Source organism: Syngnathus leptorhynchus, chromosome 9, assembly GCF_054491065.1.
Source record: "Syngnathus leptorhynchus isolate UIUO chromosome 9, UIUO_Slep, whole genome shotgun sequence".
NCBI lineage: Eukaryota > Metazoa > Chordata > Actinopteri > Syngnathiformes > Syngnathidae > Syngnathus > Syngnathus leptorhynchus.
Window position 1 is genome coordinate 13,511,071 of NC_141203.1, and position 14,572 is coordinate 13,525,642.

Here is a 14,572-nt window from a genome sequence, read left to right on the forward strand (position 1 = left end):
AAAATGACAACAATGTTTTCAATTTGCTCTCAAACTCCTTCACATCTGCTCTTTCAGTTGAGGCCTTTGTTTTGCGCCGTCCGTCTCAACCGTGGTGTATCAGAGCGTACATTGCGTACGTGTTATTGGTTTTGCTCTGACGGTGACAACAAGGCCAGATGAGCTCATTGTTGGGACAGGGATTTCCATTTCCATGTCAGAGTGGCCCCTGACACGCAGAGAGCGGAAGGGGGGGGGGGGACCACGGGAACACCGACAGATGCACCAAGGCGGCAAGAAAATCATGCAGCACATTTACAGCAACTCTCCCAAACTCCGGCCTTTTCCACTTTGTTGACTACTACCTTTTCCAATAAAGGGAAAGCTTGCAAAAGCATTTGTTTGGAAACGTTCCCGACGTTAGAATAAACACAACAAAGAGCAAAGAATGAAATTTGCCAAGTAGTCCTCGGGGCCTTAATAAGCACATAGTTGACACATAGAGATGAGCACGAACTAAACTGGAGCGGTCGGTCTGACGTGAACAACACGACCGGCAAGCACACAAGGACGACTCTCCTGTCAGTAGGGCAAGGCCTGCAGGTTACCATGGCGACCCAGCCCCTCCCTTTGGCTCACAGGGGAGGTGTTTTGAAAGTTCACAGCATGTTTGTGCCTGTGAGAGAGAGAGAGAGAGAGAGAGCGAGAGAGGGAGAGGCCGAGTCGGGTGCGGCGCCGAGCTAAGTCACTCACAAAGTTCACTCCTCCACATTACAGGAGCTCCTCGCGTGGGTCCACTGACCAAAACACCTGTGCAAGCATGGAAGAAGAGCCCCCCCGCGCGGACGCGTCCCATCCCGAGACCAGCAGCGTGACGGGCAGCACCCACACCGTCCCGGAGCCCGAGAACGCCGAGCTGCTCATCCCGAGCTTCAGCCCGTCGCCCGCCCAATCCTCCAACACCCTGGCCCGGCTAGGTTTGAAGAGTCCCACCAGCCCCACGGCCGGCGGCGCCGCCCCGGGAAGCCCGGTGGATCGCGGCCAGGTGAGCGCCATCACGGTGGTGGCCCTGCTGGACAAGCTGGTCAACATGATGGAGGCGGTGCAGGACAACCAACAACGCATGGAGCAGAAGCAGGCCGACCTGGAGGGCGCCGTGCGGCTGGTGCAGGGCGACGTCAGCCGCCTGTCCAAGACGCACGTGGCCACCTCCAACAGCGTGTGCAAGCTGCTGGAGCGCTCGCGCAAAGTCAGCGGCCACCTGAAGGAGGTGCGCGAGCGCTTGGACAAGCAGGCCGTGCAAGTGAAGAAGCTGGAGGCCAACCACAGCCACCTGCTCAAGAGGAACCACTTCAAGGTCCTCATCTTCCAGGTGAGACCGGAACGGCCTATCCAGACATATTTGCATTGTTATTTGCTGGAAAGGTCTCCCCCAGCCAGCCAGTCTGCTGTCTGACATAAATGTAGCACGTTGACGCCATCTTGTTAGGGCCTTGAGCCGTCCTCTCTGTAAAAGCGCTGGCCTTGGCTCCTTCCTCCAGCTAATTAGCTCCCATCTGCCTCACCTGGAGGCTGATTAGAGCTTTGAATAAAAGTCAGGAGCTGCACTCGTGAGGTCATTCCATGCATTGGCTCCTCTGCTTTGCTGCAGCAGATTGCGTTTGGTTTTGGATCCAGTTCCCATCTGAATTAAGAGTTGTGCCCTCTTATAGCATCGATATGGACAATTCACAATGACTGAGATGTTTGCCATTTGAAGCATTACATGAATTATTTCCATTGACATGATTTGAAATACCAGGTCCAACCCCTTCAAGGCTAATTGGAATGTAGAAAAGTCTTTTCGTTTTATAAGATGCCAGTCCTTCGCGAATGAACGTCAGCGGCGTAGTCGGAAGAGCAAAGATAATTTGTAGCAAATAAGCACGGTCAGACCAAGTTAGTGCTGGAAGCTACAACAAGCGAGCTATTGAAATGTTCTTTGTAAATTCCCCCGGAGTCTAACTTGGCACGGACACCAGACAAATTGTATGCGAGCGCCATTTCATGTCCTTCGGAGCTGCTCAAAACTCGTCCAACAGGAACCTGTCGAGCTGAACTGATTGAGTGTGGAAATCGTTTCCAACGATATTTACAGCGTTGGGTTGCTGGTGGATGCAGACTTGATCGGGTCGGGGCATCGCTGCCATTTTGTAGCGTCTTAGAAGAGCACAAAAAGTGAATTGCAAACTACTGTACACACTCTGGCTGGCTGCTTAGCATGAAAATTGGCTTTCTGAAAAGGTACGCAGGTCTCGGCGGGCGGAGGGTAAAGGGTGTGTCTGGGAACGGAGCCACGGCGGATAATAGAGGAGGGATCTCGGGCTCCGACCGGATCCGCTTTCACCCCCGAAGCTATTCAGACGGCCACACAGTCGGCTTTCAGACAGACGGCTTTGCCGTTTCAGCCGCCTTTCGGGGTAACTCGAGACACCCGCTGAAGGACACGCGTGCTCTGGCAAAACCGGGCAGCGGAAAGTTCAGATCTTCGTGACAAGGAGGAGGACCCTGACAGGGACATGCTCAAACTAAGCAAGTGCTGAACATCTCTCTCGTTGCTGAAGGCTCCAGTAACACCATCAAATGTCATGAGAGTTCATTGCTGAGGCCTGCGGCTTGAGCAAGTGCACACAAGTGCGTGCCCAGGAAAGGAAGGCGGCAGGGGAGGGGAGGGGACGGGACGGGAGGGGCGGGGGACCGTTGCTATTGTTGACACAGCCGGAGCCACTGAGAGCTCTTAACCATCTTGGTTATCTGGTTTCCCAGGTACCAAAGCTCTGTTGTTCAGGTGCAGCGGGTCCCGAGGCCGTACGTAACGTTCCACTCGCTGTTTGCTTGGATCAATTTGATCGAATGGAGACGAGAGCAACCGCTGCTGAAAAAACTTTCAATTTATGGATGAATTCCACCAGGTTACTGGAGACTTCAATTTCTTGTAAGGAGAATTAGGAGCCCTTGTCGTACGCTGGTCTCAACTACTCCCCATCAAGCTGACTTTTATTTGGTTACACAACTCTTCAGGGGTGGGGAAATCAGCACTTGTTTTTCTTACTTCCAGAGTCTCTGCAAGCAGACATTAGCAGATTTTGCACGTCATTTCATCATATCAGGAGAAAGGTCTTCTCCGGTGGTTAACCTCTTATCGCCGGCTTGAGATCAGCTGGGCCCAAGCAGAGGCAACGAGTCTCGCTCGGCTCCTCTGCTCCCGTTCGTCATTCACGACACACTTTCCGCAGCGATCACAAATGTAGAATGACACATAATAAATCCTAATAAAATAATATTCCTACTAGAGCAGAGGTGGCCGACCTTTAGTGCTTCAGGCTTTTATTTGAGTTGAGAAAAGTAGTCCATTGTTAAAATCAAATTGGAACTTATTGTTACTTACTTTACGGACATAATGATTTGGCATGTGTGAGCATGTTTGTCACTAGTATCCCGATGTTTTGGGTCAGGCGGATGCACTTACAAAGCCGTTAAGTGAAGGCTTGGCAAGCCAGAGGGTTTTAAGCTAGCTAAGATGGGAGTGCCGTTTGTTCATTCCTTTTTTCTTTTTTTTTTCCAGCCCAGCTTTAAAATTGCTTACCGCTCTTTTTGGGCCAAGTCACATTTCCTGATTTTAGGTGCCGAGATATGGGCTCTATGTTAAACGGGAACTCTTTTTCGTATATCCTGCATTGACCGAGCCACCTGAACAATTTCCTTAGACTAACCCAAATTCTCTGATCCGACATTTTCGACGAGGGGAAAATCAACAGCACATAGCAACACCGGGAGGCAGGCGGGAGGGAGGGAGGGGGGCGGGGTCACTTTGCCTGCAAGCACCAAAGGATGAAATTCGCTGTCCACGTTTATGCCTGATGGGGGGAATCGAGAACACTCGTCACGCTGTACGTGCCCGCTCAAGTGGAAACACACAACAGGGCCCCGGTGTGTGTGTGTGGAAAGCGCCCGTTGACTGCGGTCGGTCCAAAAAAAAAAAAAAGAAAAGACAATGGCCTCCGCTGCTTTATTGCATTTGCTTCCATAATGAGGACTAACGAGGGCCTTAATTACTTTTTGGTTGCGGGTGCTGGAGGCTACGCAAACACGTAGCGGGTAGAAAAAAAGTCTACGCACTCAAATTTCATGGTGTAATCGAAGCACTTTTTGAAAACTTTTTCCCTGACCTATAACCTGTTTGAGAGAGAACGTAAAATTACACAACAGGGATGCACGACTTGCATAGGAACTAATGAGCAACACAGTATTATGCTGTAATGAGACAAGAGCGCCGGGAGAAAAAATCCAAATTGTAATTGCAACGTGACTCGGGGCTAACAACAGTCAAAGCTCGTACACACACACACACACACACACACACACACACACACACACACACACACACACACACACACACACACACACACACACACACACACACACATAGTTTCTTTTGAACAAACAAACACACTTGGAAAGGGCAATGCGTCCCTGGGCCAAGCTGCCTCAAGTCTGCTCATGAGATACTTTTTGGAGAAATGTGCAGATATGACATGGACATGTGTTTTGCATTCCATCAGTCATTGACGCTTGACCAAACAAAGGCGCAAAAAGGTGCGTTCACCAGCCTCACCCCGGAGCTGAGTCAAAGCGAAGACGTGCGCTCTTAAAGTCCAACACCATTGCGAGCAAATAATGAGTCAATGAGTGACTGTTGTCCCATTGGAACTTTTCCTGGGTCACTTTGACCCAAGACTATTTTAATGATGCGAGCTTCCGGAATGAAAAAGAAAACATTGATGCGTTTATTTGCTAAATGTTTCAATGCTTGCAATAATGTTCCAGTTTGACCCAGGCATGGACAAAGAAAAATATTGCATTGTGGAAAGAAAATCCCACAAGCACAAGTAGACAATGTTGCATTCAAGTACAAAGATATGAAGTTCTTCAAAGGAGGCATGAAGAATTCAAAGCGGCATGCTGCGCATATTTTGCACGTTAAGCCAGCCAACGTCGTCGTGACAGCACACTTGAAAGTGGCAATTGACATTTTTGCTGTTTCCGTGAACTCTGAGTGATGTCGCATGACGCTTACCGAGGTTCATCGCTTCCAAGTACATGGGAAAACAACTTTTCCAAGTTTAGGAGAAGACATGGCAAATAAAAAAATCATCTCTTATCCAAATGCTCCTATCAGGGCCGTGACATCCGACACAGGAAAAGAGGAAACAAAACGCATTTTAGTTTTCTAGCCCATAGCCCACCCAAATAAAACATGTCAGATAAGTTGATGACTTCCCCGGTTTATCGGTGGCCGGCGTTACGCAACGGCGAGCCCATGCTGTAAACACGGCGACAATTTGTGGCGGCCTTATCAAAAATGTGCCCCCAACAAACAATGGTCCGGATTATGTTTGCAGATCTGACCGCTACTGACACAATCCACTTGAGACGGAAAGAGATTGACAGAGACACAATCACAGGAAATGTCAAGGATTGTCTTTATCATTCTCTTTTGTTTTGCCCAATATTTGCATTGACTTTGTGAACGTATGACGGGACATACGGGATCAGATGATTCCATTTCCTTTCCCTGATGTGCAGCAAGCATGTTGGGATGACCTCGGAAAGGACTTCCTGGACTGGCAGCAGGATACACGCTATATGCTGACAAGGCATATCACTTGAGTTCTTTTCACTCATGGCCCAACCCAAAGTTAGACGTAGTCAACCAAGCCAGACGCTATCCCCCCGTGAATCCTCTGCGCCTCGTCTCATTCCCACAAGTGAAAGTTCGAGTACGTATGATGTGGGATTGCCTCTTTTCTGCCACTCTCTCAAAATCTATTTGAAAAACCAAGTTGGTTCTGAACCTGAAAATCTGGCTTCCCAATGTTTTTTTTTTCCCTCTATGTGATATCAACAGGTGTGTCCTTTGACTGTTTTTGTGGTTAGGTTCTGTCATAACTTTCTTGTGCACAATGATTTCATTGGATGAGACCATTGATTTGTAAAGCAATCAATTCTCCCTCATTCCAGAATCCATACACACATGCTGAAGTCGTGAATCTTTCCACCCTCACTTACAAATCTAAATCCCTAGATATATTCATTCAAGTCCGATTTAACTCTGTCCCGTTCTGTCCCGTCCCGTCCCGTCCTGCCCCGATCTGTTGGGTTGAAGTGGTCGAAGAAACGAAGGCTGTTACATAAGCGTTTGTGCTCTTGGCTTAACTTGCTATGTATGCAAACAAAAGTTTTGCATCGCAAATCTCGATCAAAAATCTTACAGCAGCAAATGACGTAACAAGCGTGCTTGGCGAAAAACAAACGTGTTATCACATGAATCTTTGTTGTTTGGTCTCATTCCATATATTTCTCTTTGAGCCAAAAATGTCCGCTGCTCGTTAATCCACAGAGACAAAAGAGGCAAGCATGACCACGTCACGTCGCATCTCATTTTGAATGGCTGATGAGTATTCAATTAAAATTCTGGGCCTCCAGTGGCAGACTACCATGGCAACCAAACGGTCAACAACAACACAGTCGAAGAACAAGCTAGCGATGAAAAGCACACAGTAAAGCCTTCAAAATGATATTGTTCATTGTCCTTCTGCGTAGCTTGTCGCATTCCAGGAACATTTCTCAGAAAGTATTGGAACCGATCGTGAAGCAAACAGTTTAACCCAAGACTGGTCATTTCTTTTCTGGTCCTGAAACCATAAGCACGATTGATTTTGTGTAGTGGCTGCAGAATATAGATTGTGCATGAACCCAGAGTCTTTCCAGATCATCTGGTCCACCCGGTCTTTGGGTAAATGAATAATAGTGAGCCGCCGGTGAGAGGCGCATTGCACGGTTCCTTACGAACCCGAAGCACTCCGAGAATGAACGTCTCGCAAGCTGCCCTGCATTCTCGGAAAGTCACTCATTCTTCAACACAAAACTATTTCTTGACGTTTGAGGCGACTTGCCTCACCTTTAAGATTACGGAGATCGTCGAAACTCTCCGGGTACAAAGCGTTCTTCAATTGATAGTTGCCGGGTATATGATTACTCTGTGAGCTTGATCTCGGTGTACTTCCCGATTGAGTGAAGAAGCATTCATTTGTAACGCCTGCTCAACTTTGACATGATCCTTTTTCAAATGGCAGTCCGTCGGTTTGTAGTTAAGAAAAAAAAAAAAAACTTTCTTGAGTGTGTTCTAATCATGTTTGTCTTTTTCTTCCTTAACAGGAAGACAATGAGATACCCTCCAGCGTATTGGTCAAAGATTCACTCAAGACTCCACAACCCAGCCTTTATGACGCAGAGTCCACTCAGCCCAGCAGGTCTAACGTCGGCTCCGTCGACGGTCTCCAGTCCGTCAACCTTTCCTCGGACGAGGATGAGTCGGTCGGCAGGGCGGAGAGCGAATTTCTGGAGTGCGAGGCTGCCGGAGGAAGTTCCAGTGGCTTTGAGCGAAGGTCTGACAAGTTCAAGCGCTCTAGTCTGAAGAAGGTGGACAGCATCAAGAAGAGCATTGAAAAGAAGATGGCACAGATCACCACTAAGATCGTGCCACCGGAAAAGCGAGAGAAGATCCTAAAGACCCTCAGTCCCACCCACCCCAGGAGCCCCTCTGCTAAAAGCTCCACATTCAAGGTGTCTCCCATGACCTTCAACGTAAAAAAAAAACGAGATGGCGAGCTTCCTTCGCAAGACCTGGAAGAGGCCCACGTGGAGATGGCTCCGCTGGAATGCTTATCCGGCGAGATGGAGTTGGACCAGGAAGCCGCACAGAAGAGTCAAGAAATGCTGAGTCAGTCCGCCACCGCAGGTGGCGTAAAGGCGGAGCTGACCGTCAACGGCGACACACAGATAGTCCAATGTGAAATAAACGGGAATCGTTCGGCCGGTCTCGCCGTCCCCGAGCGCGACGACGATGTCGGCGAGGATAAAGAAGAGGAGGATGAAGAAGAGGAGGAAGCCCGCAAAAGTGAAGAGAAGCAGTCCATGGCAGCGGCTACAGAAACAGTTGCTGTCAAGCAAACGTCCTAATTTGTTAATAGTGACTTGAGAATAGGTGGAGGTTTAACATAGTACGAGAAGAAATAGAAGAAGCTCGGATGAGGCTGCAAATTCTTCTTGTTGTTTCTATTGTGGTGAATGCGGCTCATTTGTTACAATTGGCATCACAATCGTGAAGTTGACCATAGACAGAAATTTCAATATGGAACAGGTTTGATCAGAATCTAACTTTGTTTGTAATGTTCAGATGCAGTAGCAGCGCATCTCCTAGGCACCGGTCCAGGTATCTCCCTCCCTCTCGCTGGGCTGGTTCCTCTGTCACTCTCCAGAAAAACAGCCTTTGTTCCGCCCTCTCTTTTCCCCAATCTGAAAACAAGTAAACAAAACTTCTGCGGTCGTTGTATGTTGCCAGGCTATACGAGAGCAGGAATGGGGATACACGGGGTGCTCTTCGAGGCTCTTGGTGGGAATGTGTGTCCATTTTGACACCACTGTGTCGATGCGGTAGCGTTACAGCAACTTAACATTGCGTACAATTTGAAGAAGAATGTTATAATCACACACTGACACTTAAACACGAAAATAGAGCACTGACAAAAACAAAGAACAGTCTATATCATTCCTGTCAAACTCAAGGCCCGGGGGCTAGATATGGCCCACCACCTCATTTTATGCAACTTTGTGTCAATCCAAAAATTACAAATTGTCTTCACTTTTTAAAACTCGAGATTTTGCCAGCAATTTTTATGCCCATTCATCTTTTGAACGTTTTGTTTTGTAGCCTATACGTTGACAGTCATAATGGCCCGCCGAGGGAAACTGACAACAATGCGGCCCGTGACAAAAATGAGTTTGACACCCCTGGGATATATCTTACTATCGAGCAATGATTTGCTACTGGGAAGATTCAAATGTTTAGTCATTGCTTTTTAACCTTACCTTGAAACTGGCTGCCTCTCCTGCGGTGACATGCTACAGCATAATCCTGCAGCATCTGCAACATGCACAAGCTGGTATGAGGAATTGCTCTCCTGAAGGAATGGATTCCTGTGATTTGGGGAGATAAGAACAATGGTCGACGGCCACCCCCGGCTTCATTTTGCAAACATTTTTAGATGACCTTGTTGAAGTTAAACACAAGCACATTCCTTTTAGTCTTACTCGACCTCCCATGTAGGTTTCCTAATGAAAAGAAAATGGGTGGACATGTGACGTGGGGTAGAAAATGTTGTGAAGTCACACAACAAAGTCGATATTTTCTGTCTATTTTTACAAAGCGTCTGGCTGAGTTGCACGTGGGCCAATTGTCTGGCGCATGACAAAGTGCTGCCTCGGCAAGAGTCAAATCTTTATGGCCGCCGGCTTTTTTGGGGTTTGTGGGCTAGGTTTAAATTGGCCAGTGGTGGTTTCATTAAGTGCGATTCTTTTGGATTCTGGACAAAGCATGCCGCTCTGGAGGGAGCGTCTACGTTTGTTACCGGTCTCTTTTTGAAACATACTGGACTCGAGAGGTTCGAAAAGTAGCTTTGTTGGCAACACAGAGTAGCCCTCACTATGTTTCAATGCCATAGCTCCGCCCCCAGTTGTCATGGTAATTAAAGCATGAGACACGACCACACACCCAAAACAAAGCAATTTCAACTAGTGTGAGACGAGGGGATGTTAATTGTGCTGTAATTCTTCTTTCCTTGATATGTTTTAAGCAAAAAACGTCGAAACTTTTATTAAGACACCTGGGAACTGTTTTATTTTCGAAGTTTGCTCATTTTATGTTGTATGGGATCTAATAAAGTTAGATGTGCAGCAACGCGCTGTATTTTCCTTTTTTTTTCTTCCCAATAAACAATGATAGTTCAACATGATTTGTCTTTTTCTTCTCAGAATAATATTCAAATAAGATGTAAGGCTTTGCAAATGGTGTGGACCATTGAATGAATCTTGCAGGAACTGGGCTATTCTCTGCTTCTCATCCTTGATTTCATTGCTGTCATTGCTTTTGTTGATATATCCATTTTTATGAACGTTGCCCTACTACTGGTCTGAAAACAAGACCTCATAATCTTTGTACTTTGGATATTCACTTAGAAATGAAACCAATAATGATGATAATGATAACCTGAATATTAAATATGACAATGATAATAATACGGCATTGATGACTGATGTTGCTTCTCTACCTTCACTGTAGAGGAAACCTCAACCAGATGTTTCCCTCACACCAGCAGTGTTTACTCTTGTTGCTGGCATCTTGTAAACATGCAAGGATTTCAAACTTTAGTGTCACATGCATGAATAAAGAAAAAAAGAAATAAAACCCTCATTTGCCATCTTTGCACTTCTTTTCAGGTCAAATGAAGATGATCTTTTATTTACTGGCGGGTGAGAGCGCTGCTTCAGTCAACATTTGTTCGGACCTAGTCGAGTTAAGCCCTCCTTTCAATGTGATTTAGTAACTTAAATGCAACATGATTGCAATAGTGAGAGAAATGTTGTGCTTGTCTCCCTCCTGCGACTGCATTACGACAGTGCCTCCCGTACATGATGAACAATTATTCGAAACAATAGACGTCATGATTTCAATGTACGCTTCGTCCGCACTGATATGACCATAGAAATATCTTATATCAGGAACGTTGTACCTACTGTCACGGTGGCCGAGAGGTTAAGGCGTTGGACTCGAAATCCAATGGGGTTTCCCCGCACAGGTTCGAATCCTGTTCGTGACGTTTTTGTATTTTGTGTCGCTTTGAGTGTTTTGCTGTCACATTTTAACATGTTATTTGTTTCACAGATTTAGTGTATACTTTCTCGTGTAATACAAGCAAACCATTCATTTACTGACGTTTACCTAACGCCGTGTCCTGTCCTCTGCTTTGGTTGGCTTTCAACATTCGGAATGCATTGGGTAAAAGCCAATTACATCAGTTATTTTCTACAAAGACGCATGAGTTGTATCCATTTTTAATGCAATGTTTGCGCAAATAAACATTTAGTAGCTCTGTAAATTAAGTCTTATCCGAGCTTTCTTTTGGACACGAGGGGGGGGGGGAAATGCCTTTTGAGATGTACACCCCCTCTGAATGACAAAAATGGAACTGGCCAAATTGTATAAATATTCGGCAACCCGGAATGTGTGACGACTATGACGTCCCGAGGCATAGTAGAAGACTGAAAGCATGGCTTTCTGTGGCCATCAAAAACTTGCTTAGCTGACCAACTGCGCATTTTGTGCACATTTATTTAGACATGAAAACGTAGCGAGGCTATTTATTCGAACTACTGACAACTTTGGCCGGCTGCTTATTGATAGGGACACACACCGGTTAGATAAACTATTTCCAGAAAACGCAACACAAAGGAAATGCGGTCGGTTAGTGTTGTGAAAATTATATATTCATTTTTTTTATATCGAGGCCTAGAATTTCATTTCAACTCAGCAACGAGCCTGAATGTCAACTCATATTGACTGAGTACTCGGGGTTTTCCAGCCCGGTAGTTTATTTTGTTTTTAAATGTAGTTCGGTGCTTGCATCGCGACATACTAAGTCTTGCGCGTTGCTATTTTTTTTATTTTATTTACTTAAACCCTGTAATTATGACAGCCCGCGGTCATTGGCGATAACCATGACAAGAAACTCGACTCGCAAAATGAAAGAAAGTAGCTAACAACGAGCTAACTGTCGTTCTAGCCAGGTAGCGGCTAGTTAGCATTACCAGCAGAGCTATCGCCATTGTTGTCCAAAGGCGATTTTCTTTTCATTTGCTCTTGTGATCAACGTGTGTGATTTGACTCCAAAATAGGTAGTTGTGTACATAAACGATCGCTTTTGGGTGTTTCGGCGTTTCCCATAACTAATATGCTAGCGGCGCTACTGCTAACATAGCTAGGTTAGTATTTGCTTGCTTGCTAATTTGCTTGGGTGGCATCGACGCGGACAATGGCAGCGGCCTCGACTGAGGCGGTGTTCTTGATTAAAGACGTCAAGCCCGGCTCCAAAAACCTCAATATTGTATTCATCGTTTTGGAAATAGGTAAGTGTTAAAAGTATTAGCCCACACGGTGGCTCTTCGCTGTCCTTTGCTCGAGCCGCCCATGCTCTTAAAGGGCCAGGCGCGTGTTGTGACTTGACTTTCCTGGCAAGTGTCCAAGAAGGGGTTACACGGTCGAAATTTTGCGACGTTTCGTTCCCACGGCGGTTACGTGACTCGAATGTGGACGCTGGTCGGAAGGCAAGGAGCCAAGCCATGATTGCAGGAAACATTTGTGTCAAAAACGTCCAGGCTGTGGATACGAAACAAATGAATGGAAACCAGCAAGTGCGACTGCAACTAATCATAATCACAGATATTTGCAGGAGTAGGAAAAAAAACTTTGGGGCTGTAAATTAAATGCACAACTCAGTAGTGAAGTTACCATTAGAGTAATGTAACAGTCAAATGTTAACAGTTGCTCTTGAGCCTTCCGAAGACCAGTCCTTATACCACCTTGCATCATTATAAAACAAAAGTTTTTATTTTTATTTTAAACACAAACAAATCTTCTACCATCAAGTTTTGCAACAAAAGGCGCATAAATGTAAGCAAAACCTAAACTTGAGTGTGGCACTAACTGACCATGCCTTCTTTCAACCTTGAAATGTAATTATGAGAAACAAATATTTGTATGAAATGCTTTCAATACACAACTGTAGCAGTCAAACGAAAACCAAGAAGTTAGGATGCTAACGCGCTTGCCTTTTTGTGCCCCATGGCCACGTATTCTTACACCGCCGTGCAACTTCATTTTGCTCCGTTTGCAGCATCAAAATTAAACCATGACGGTAAAGAATTTGTGTGGGAGACGGGAAACAAATAAGACACGCGGCAGTGACCGACTCTGCTTTTGTGCGCTATTGTCGTTGCTCACCTCAAAATATCTCAAAAATAATATCTCAAGTTTGGCAAATTCTTTGTTACTAGGACGAGTGACCAAGACCAAAGACGGTCATGAAGTGCGATCCTGCAAGGTGGCCGACAAGAGCGGCAGCATCGCCATCTCCGTCTGGGACGAGCTGGGCAGCCTCATTCAGCCTGGCGACATCATCAAACTCACCAGAGGGTTAGCGAGGAGCAGTTTGCTCCCCAATTGTCCGAAAGTGGTGTTGAACGGGCGCGTGCCTTCTGTCTTCAGATATGCGTCCATATGGAAAGGCTGCCTGACACTTTACACCGGAAGAGGTGGCGACCTGCAGAAGATTGGCGAGTGAGTGGCATGGCTTATCTGCAAGGCATGTGAAGGCCAGATGGAAAAGAAACGTTTGGATTTCACAACCATTTTCTCAGTTTGTGACAAGTTGAAAACAATCGAAAAGAAAAGAAAAAAACGTCTCCACCGCCTCTTTGAAACCTTCTTTGTGCCCTTTTAAGCATCGTTGCTTGTCCTTCACAGATTTTGCATGGTCTATTCGGAAGTGCCCAATTTCAGCGAGGCCAACCCGGAGCTGCTCGCTCAAACAAACCAGCAAAACAAGTCGGTGAGTGACTGCGACCCAGTTGGCCGAAATAGAGTTGACGTGCGGCCATGCTGCAGATGATGTGAAGCGTGCCCTATTTCTTTGTCCGACAGGGGAAACCCGACCAGAATTCCAGGGGAAACTCTCCACCCAATCAGAATTCAGGTACATCAACTGCACCAGGTTAGTCGTTGAGCAACCAAAGTGATGAGATGTTTTTTTATTCACGTCTGCATGCTTTTGTAAAAATAGCACAAGGATCAACTGTTGGATTCCATCTTGTAACATCTTGGCAAAGCAGCACAAAAATCTGCATCTGATGACTCCGTCTCTTATTGCACAGGTAACGGCTCCGTGCCGCCTTTTTCCGCAAACAGCAACGGCGGCAACAACAACAACAACGGCGGCGGCGGCTCCGCGGCGGGCGGTGCCCGCGACTCTGCGTTCGGGCGGCCAAACGGCCGGTCGCCCGGGAACGGAGCGGCTCAGTCTTCAGCAGTCGGACCCCCGTCTGCTAAGTCGTCGGTTAGCATTAGCAACGGCAGGGACCCACGACGTGCCAAAAGATGAAGTTAGGCGGGGCTCTCTACTGTCCCCTTTGAACCTCACTTCAAGTCATTGTCAGTCACATGTCGAGTAGCCGCTTAGTTGTTCAGTACAGATGAGATTGTGTCCTCCACCGCTTGGGACATGTTAGGTGGACTCCAGCTCCCTTGAAGGAACCCGCTAAATGTTAGCACAAGTCAAATTCTGGCCTCTTCTCCAACTCTACTTGAACACACTGTGCACTTTTGCTTCATTTGCATGTGAGGAACATTTTTCATGTCACAAAAAGCAAAGTGCAATTTTTGTGTGAAGATTGACCACATTGCCAAACGTCGCCGAAGGGTGCGTTGTTCGTCGTGGAGCTTTACAAAGGGCAGGTTGCCTCGTTTGTTTGTTTGTTTCCCCTTCCAAAAGTTTCTCAATTGTACCATCAGTAAAGTTGGACCACCCACTTCGAGCTCAGCTAAGACAGTTCACCAAATAAATTTAACCACGGTTGTAAAACAGACTTTGTGTTTTTTTTA

The 14,572-nt window shown here is 46.5% G+C and overlaps 2 protein-coding genes and 1 non-coding gene across 6 annotated transcripts; all 3 read left to right on the forward strand.

Moving 5' to 3' along the window:
- The first annotated feature begins 674 nt into the window (after positions 1 to 674).
- Positions 675 to 10,323, forward strand: LOC147051396 (caveolae-associated protein 2-like). Its single transcript, XM_085920861.1, has 2 exons — positions 675 to 1,351; positions 7,237 to 10,323. The coding sequence occupies exons 1-2, from the start codon at positions 800 to 802 to the stop codon at positions 8,038 to 8,040; spliced, it is 1,356 nt and encodes a 451-aa protein (XP_085776987.1). The 5' UTR covers positions 675 to 799; the 3' UTR covers positions 8,041 to 10,323.
- A 298-nt stretch (positions 10,324 to 10,621) lies between these two features.
- On the forward strand, positions 10,622 to 14,552 carry LOC147051397 (SOSS complex subunit B2-like). Of its 4 annotated transcripts, none has more exons than XM_085920160.1 (6): positions 10,622 to 10,715; positions 12,970 to 13,108; positions 13,181 to 13,252; positions 13,439 to 13,523; positions 13,616 to 13,667; positions 13,846 to 14,552. In XM_085920160.1, the coding sequence occupies exons 1-6, from the start codon at positions 10,697 to 10,699 to the stop codon at positions 14,070 to 14,072; spliced, it is 594 nt and encodes a 197-aa protein (XP_085776286.1). In that variant the 5' UTR covers positions 10,622 to 10,696; the 3' UTR covers positions 14,073 to 14,552. The 4 variants fall into 4 exon arrangements, with proteins under 4 accessions (XP_085776286.1, XP_085776284.1, XP_085776285.1 ...); XM_085920158.1 differs by having other exon boundaries at positions 10,633 to 10,715; positions 13,616 to 13,685; XM_085920159.1 differs by lacking the exon at positions 10,622 to 10,715 and adding an exon at positions 11,150 to 12,042 and having other exon boundaries at positions 13,616 to 13,685.
- On the forward strand, positions 10,655 to 10,736 carry trnas-cga (transfer RNA serine (anticodon CGA)). Its single transcript has one exon. It is a non-coding gene; the product is annotated as a tRNA-Ser (tRNA).
- Positions 14,553 to 14,572: the final 20 nt, after the last annotated feature.

What these genes read in the sequence shown, in the direction of transcription:
- LOC147051396 (XM_085920861.1), top strand. Translation starts at nt 800, where the DNA reads ATGGAAGAAGAGCCCCCCCGCGCGGACGCGTCCCATCCCGAGACCAGC. An exon ending in TCAAGGTCCTCATCTTCCAG is followed by an intron (nt 1,352 to 7,236) that starts GTGAGACCGGAA and finishes CTTCCTTAACAG; the next exon opens with GAAGACAATGAGATACCCTC.
- LOC147051397 (XM_085920159.1), top strand. Translation starts at nt 11,949, where the DNA reads ATGGCAGCGGCCTCGACTGAGGCGGTGTTCTTGATTAAAGACGTCAAG. An exon ending in ATCATCAAACTCACCAGAGG is followed by an intron (nt 13,109 to 13,180) that starts GTTAGCGAGGAG and finishes TTCTGTCTTCAG; the next exon opens with ATATGCGTCCATATGGAAAG. An exon ending in GACCTGCAGAAGATTGGCGA is followed by an intron (nt 13,253 to 13,438) that starts GTGAGTGGCATG and finishes TGTCCTTCACAG; the next exon opens with ATTTTGCATGGTCTATTCGG.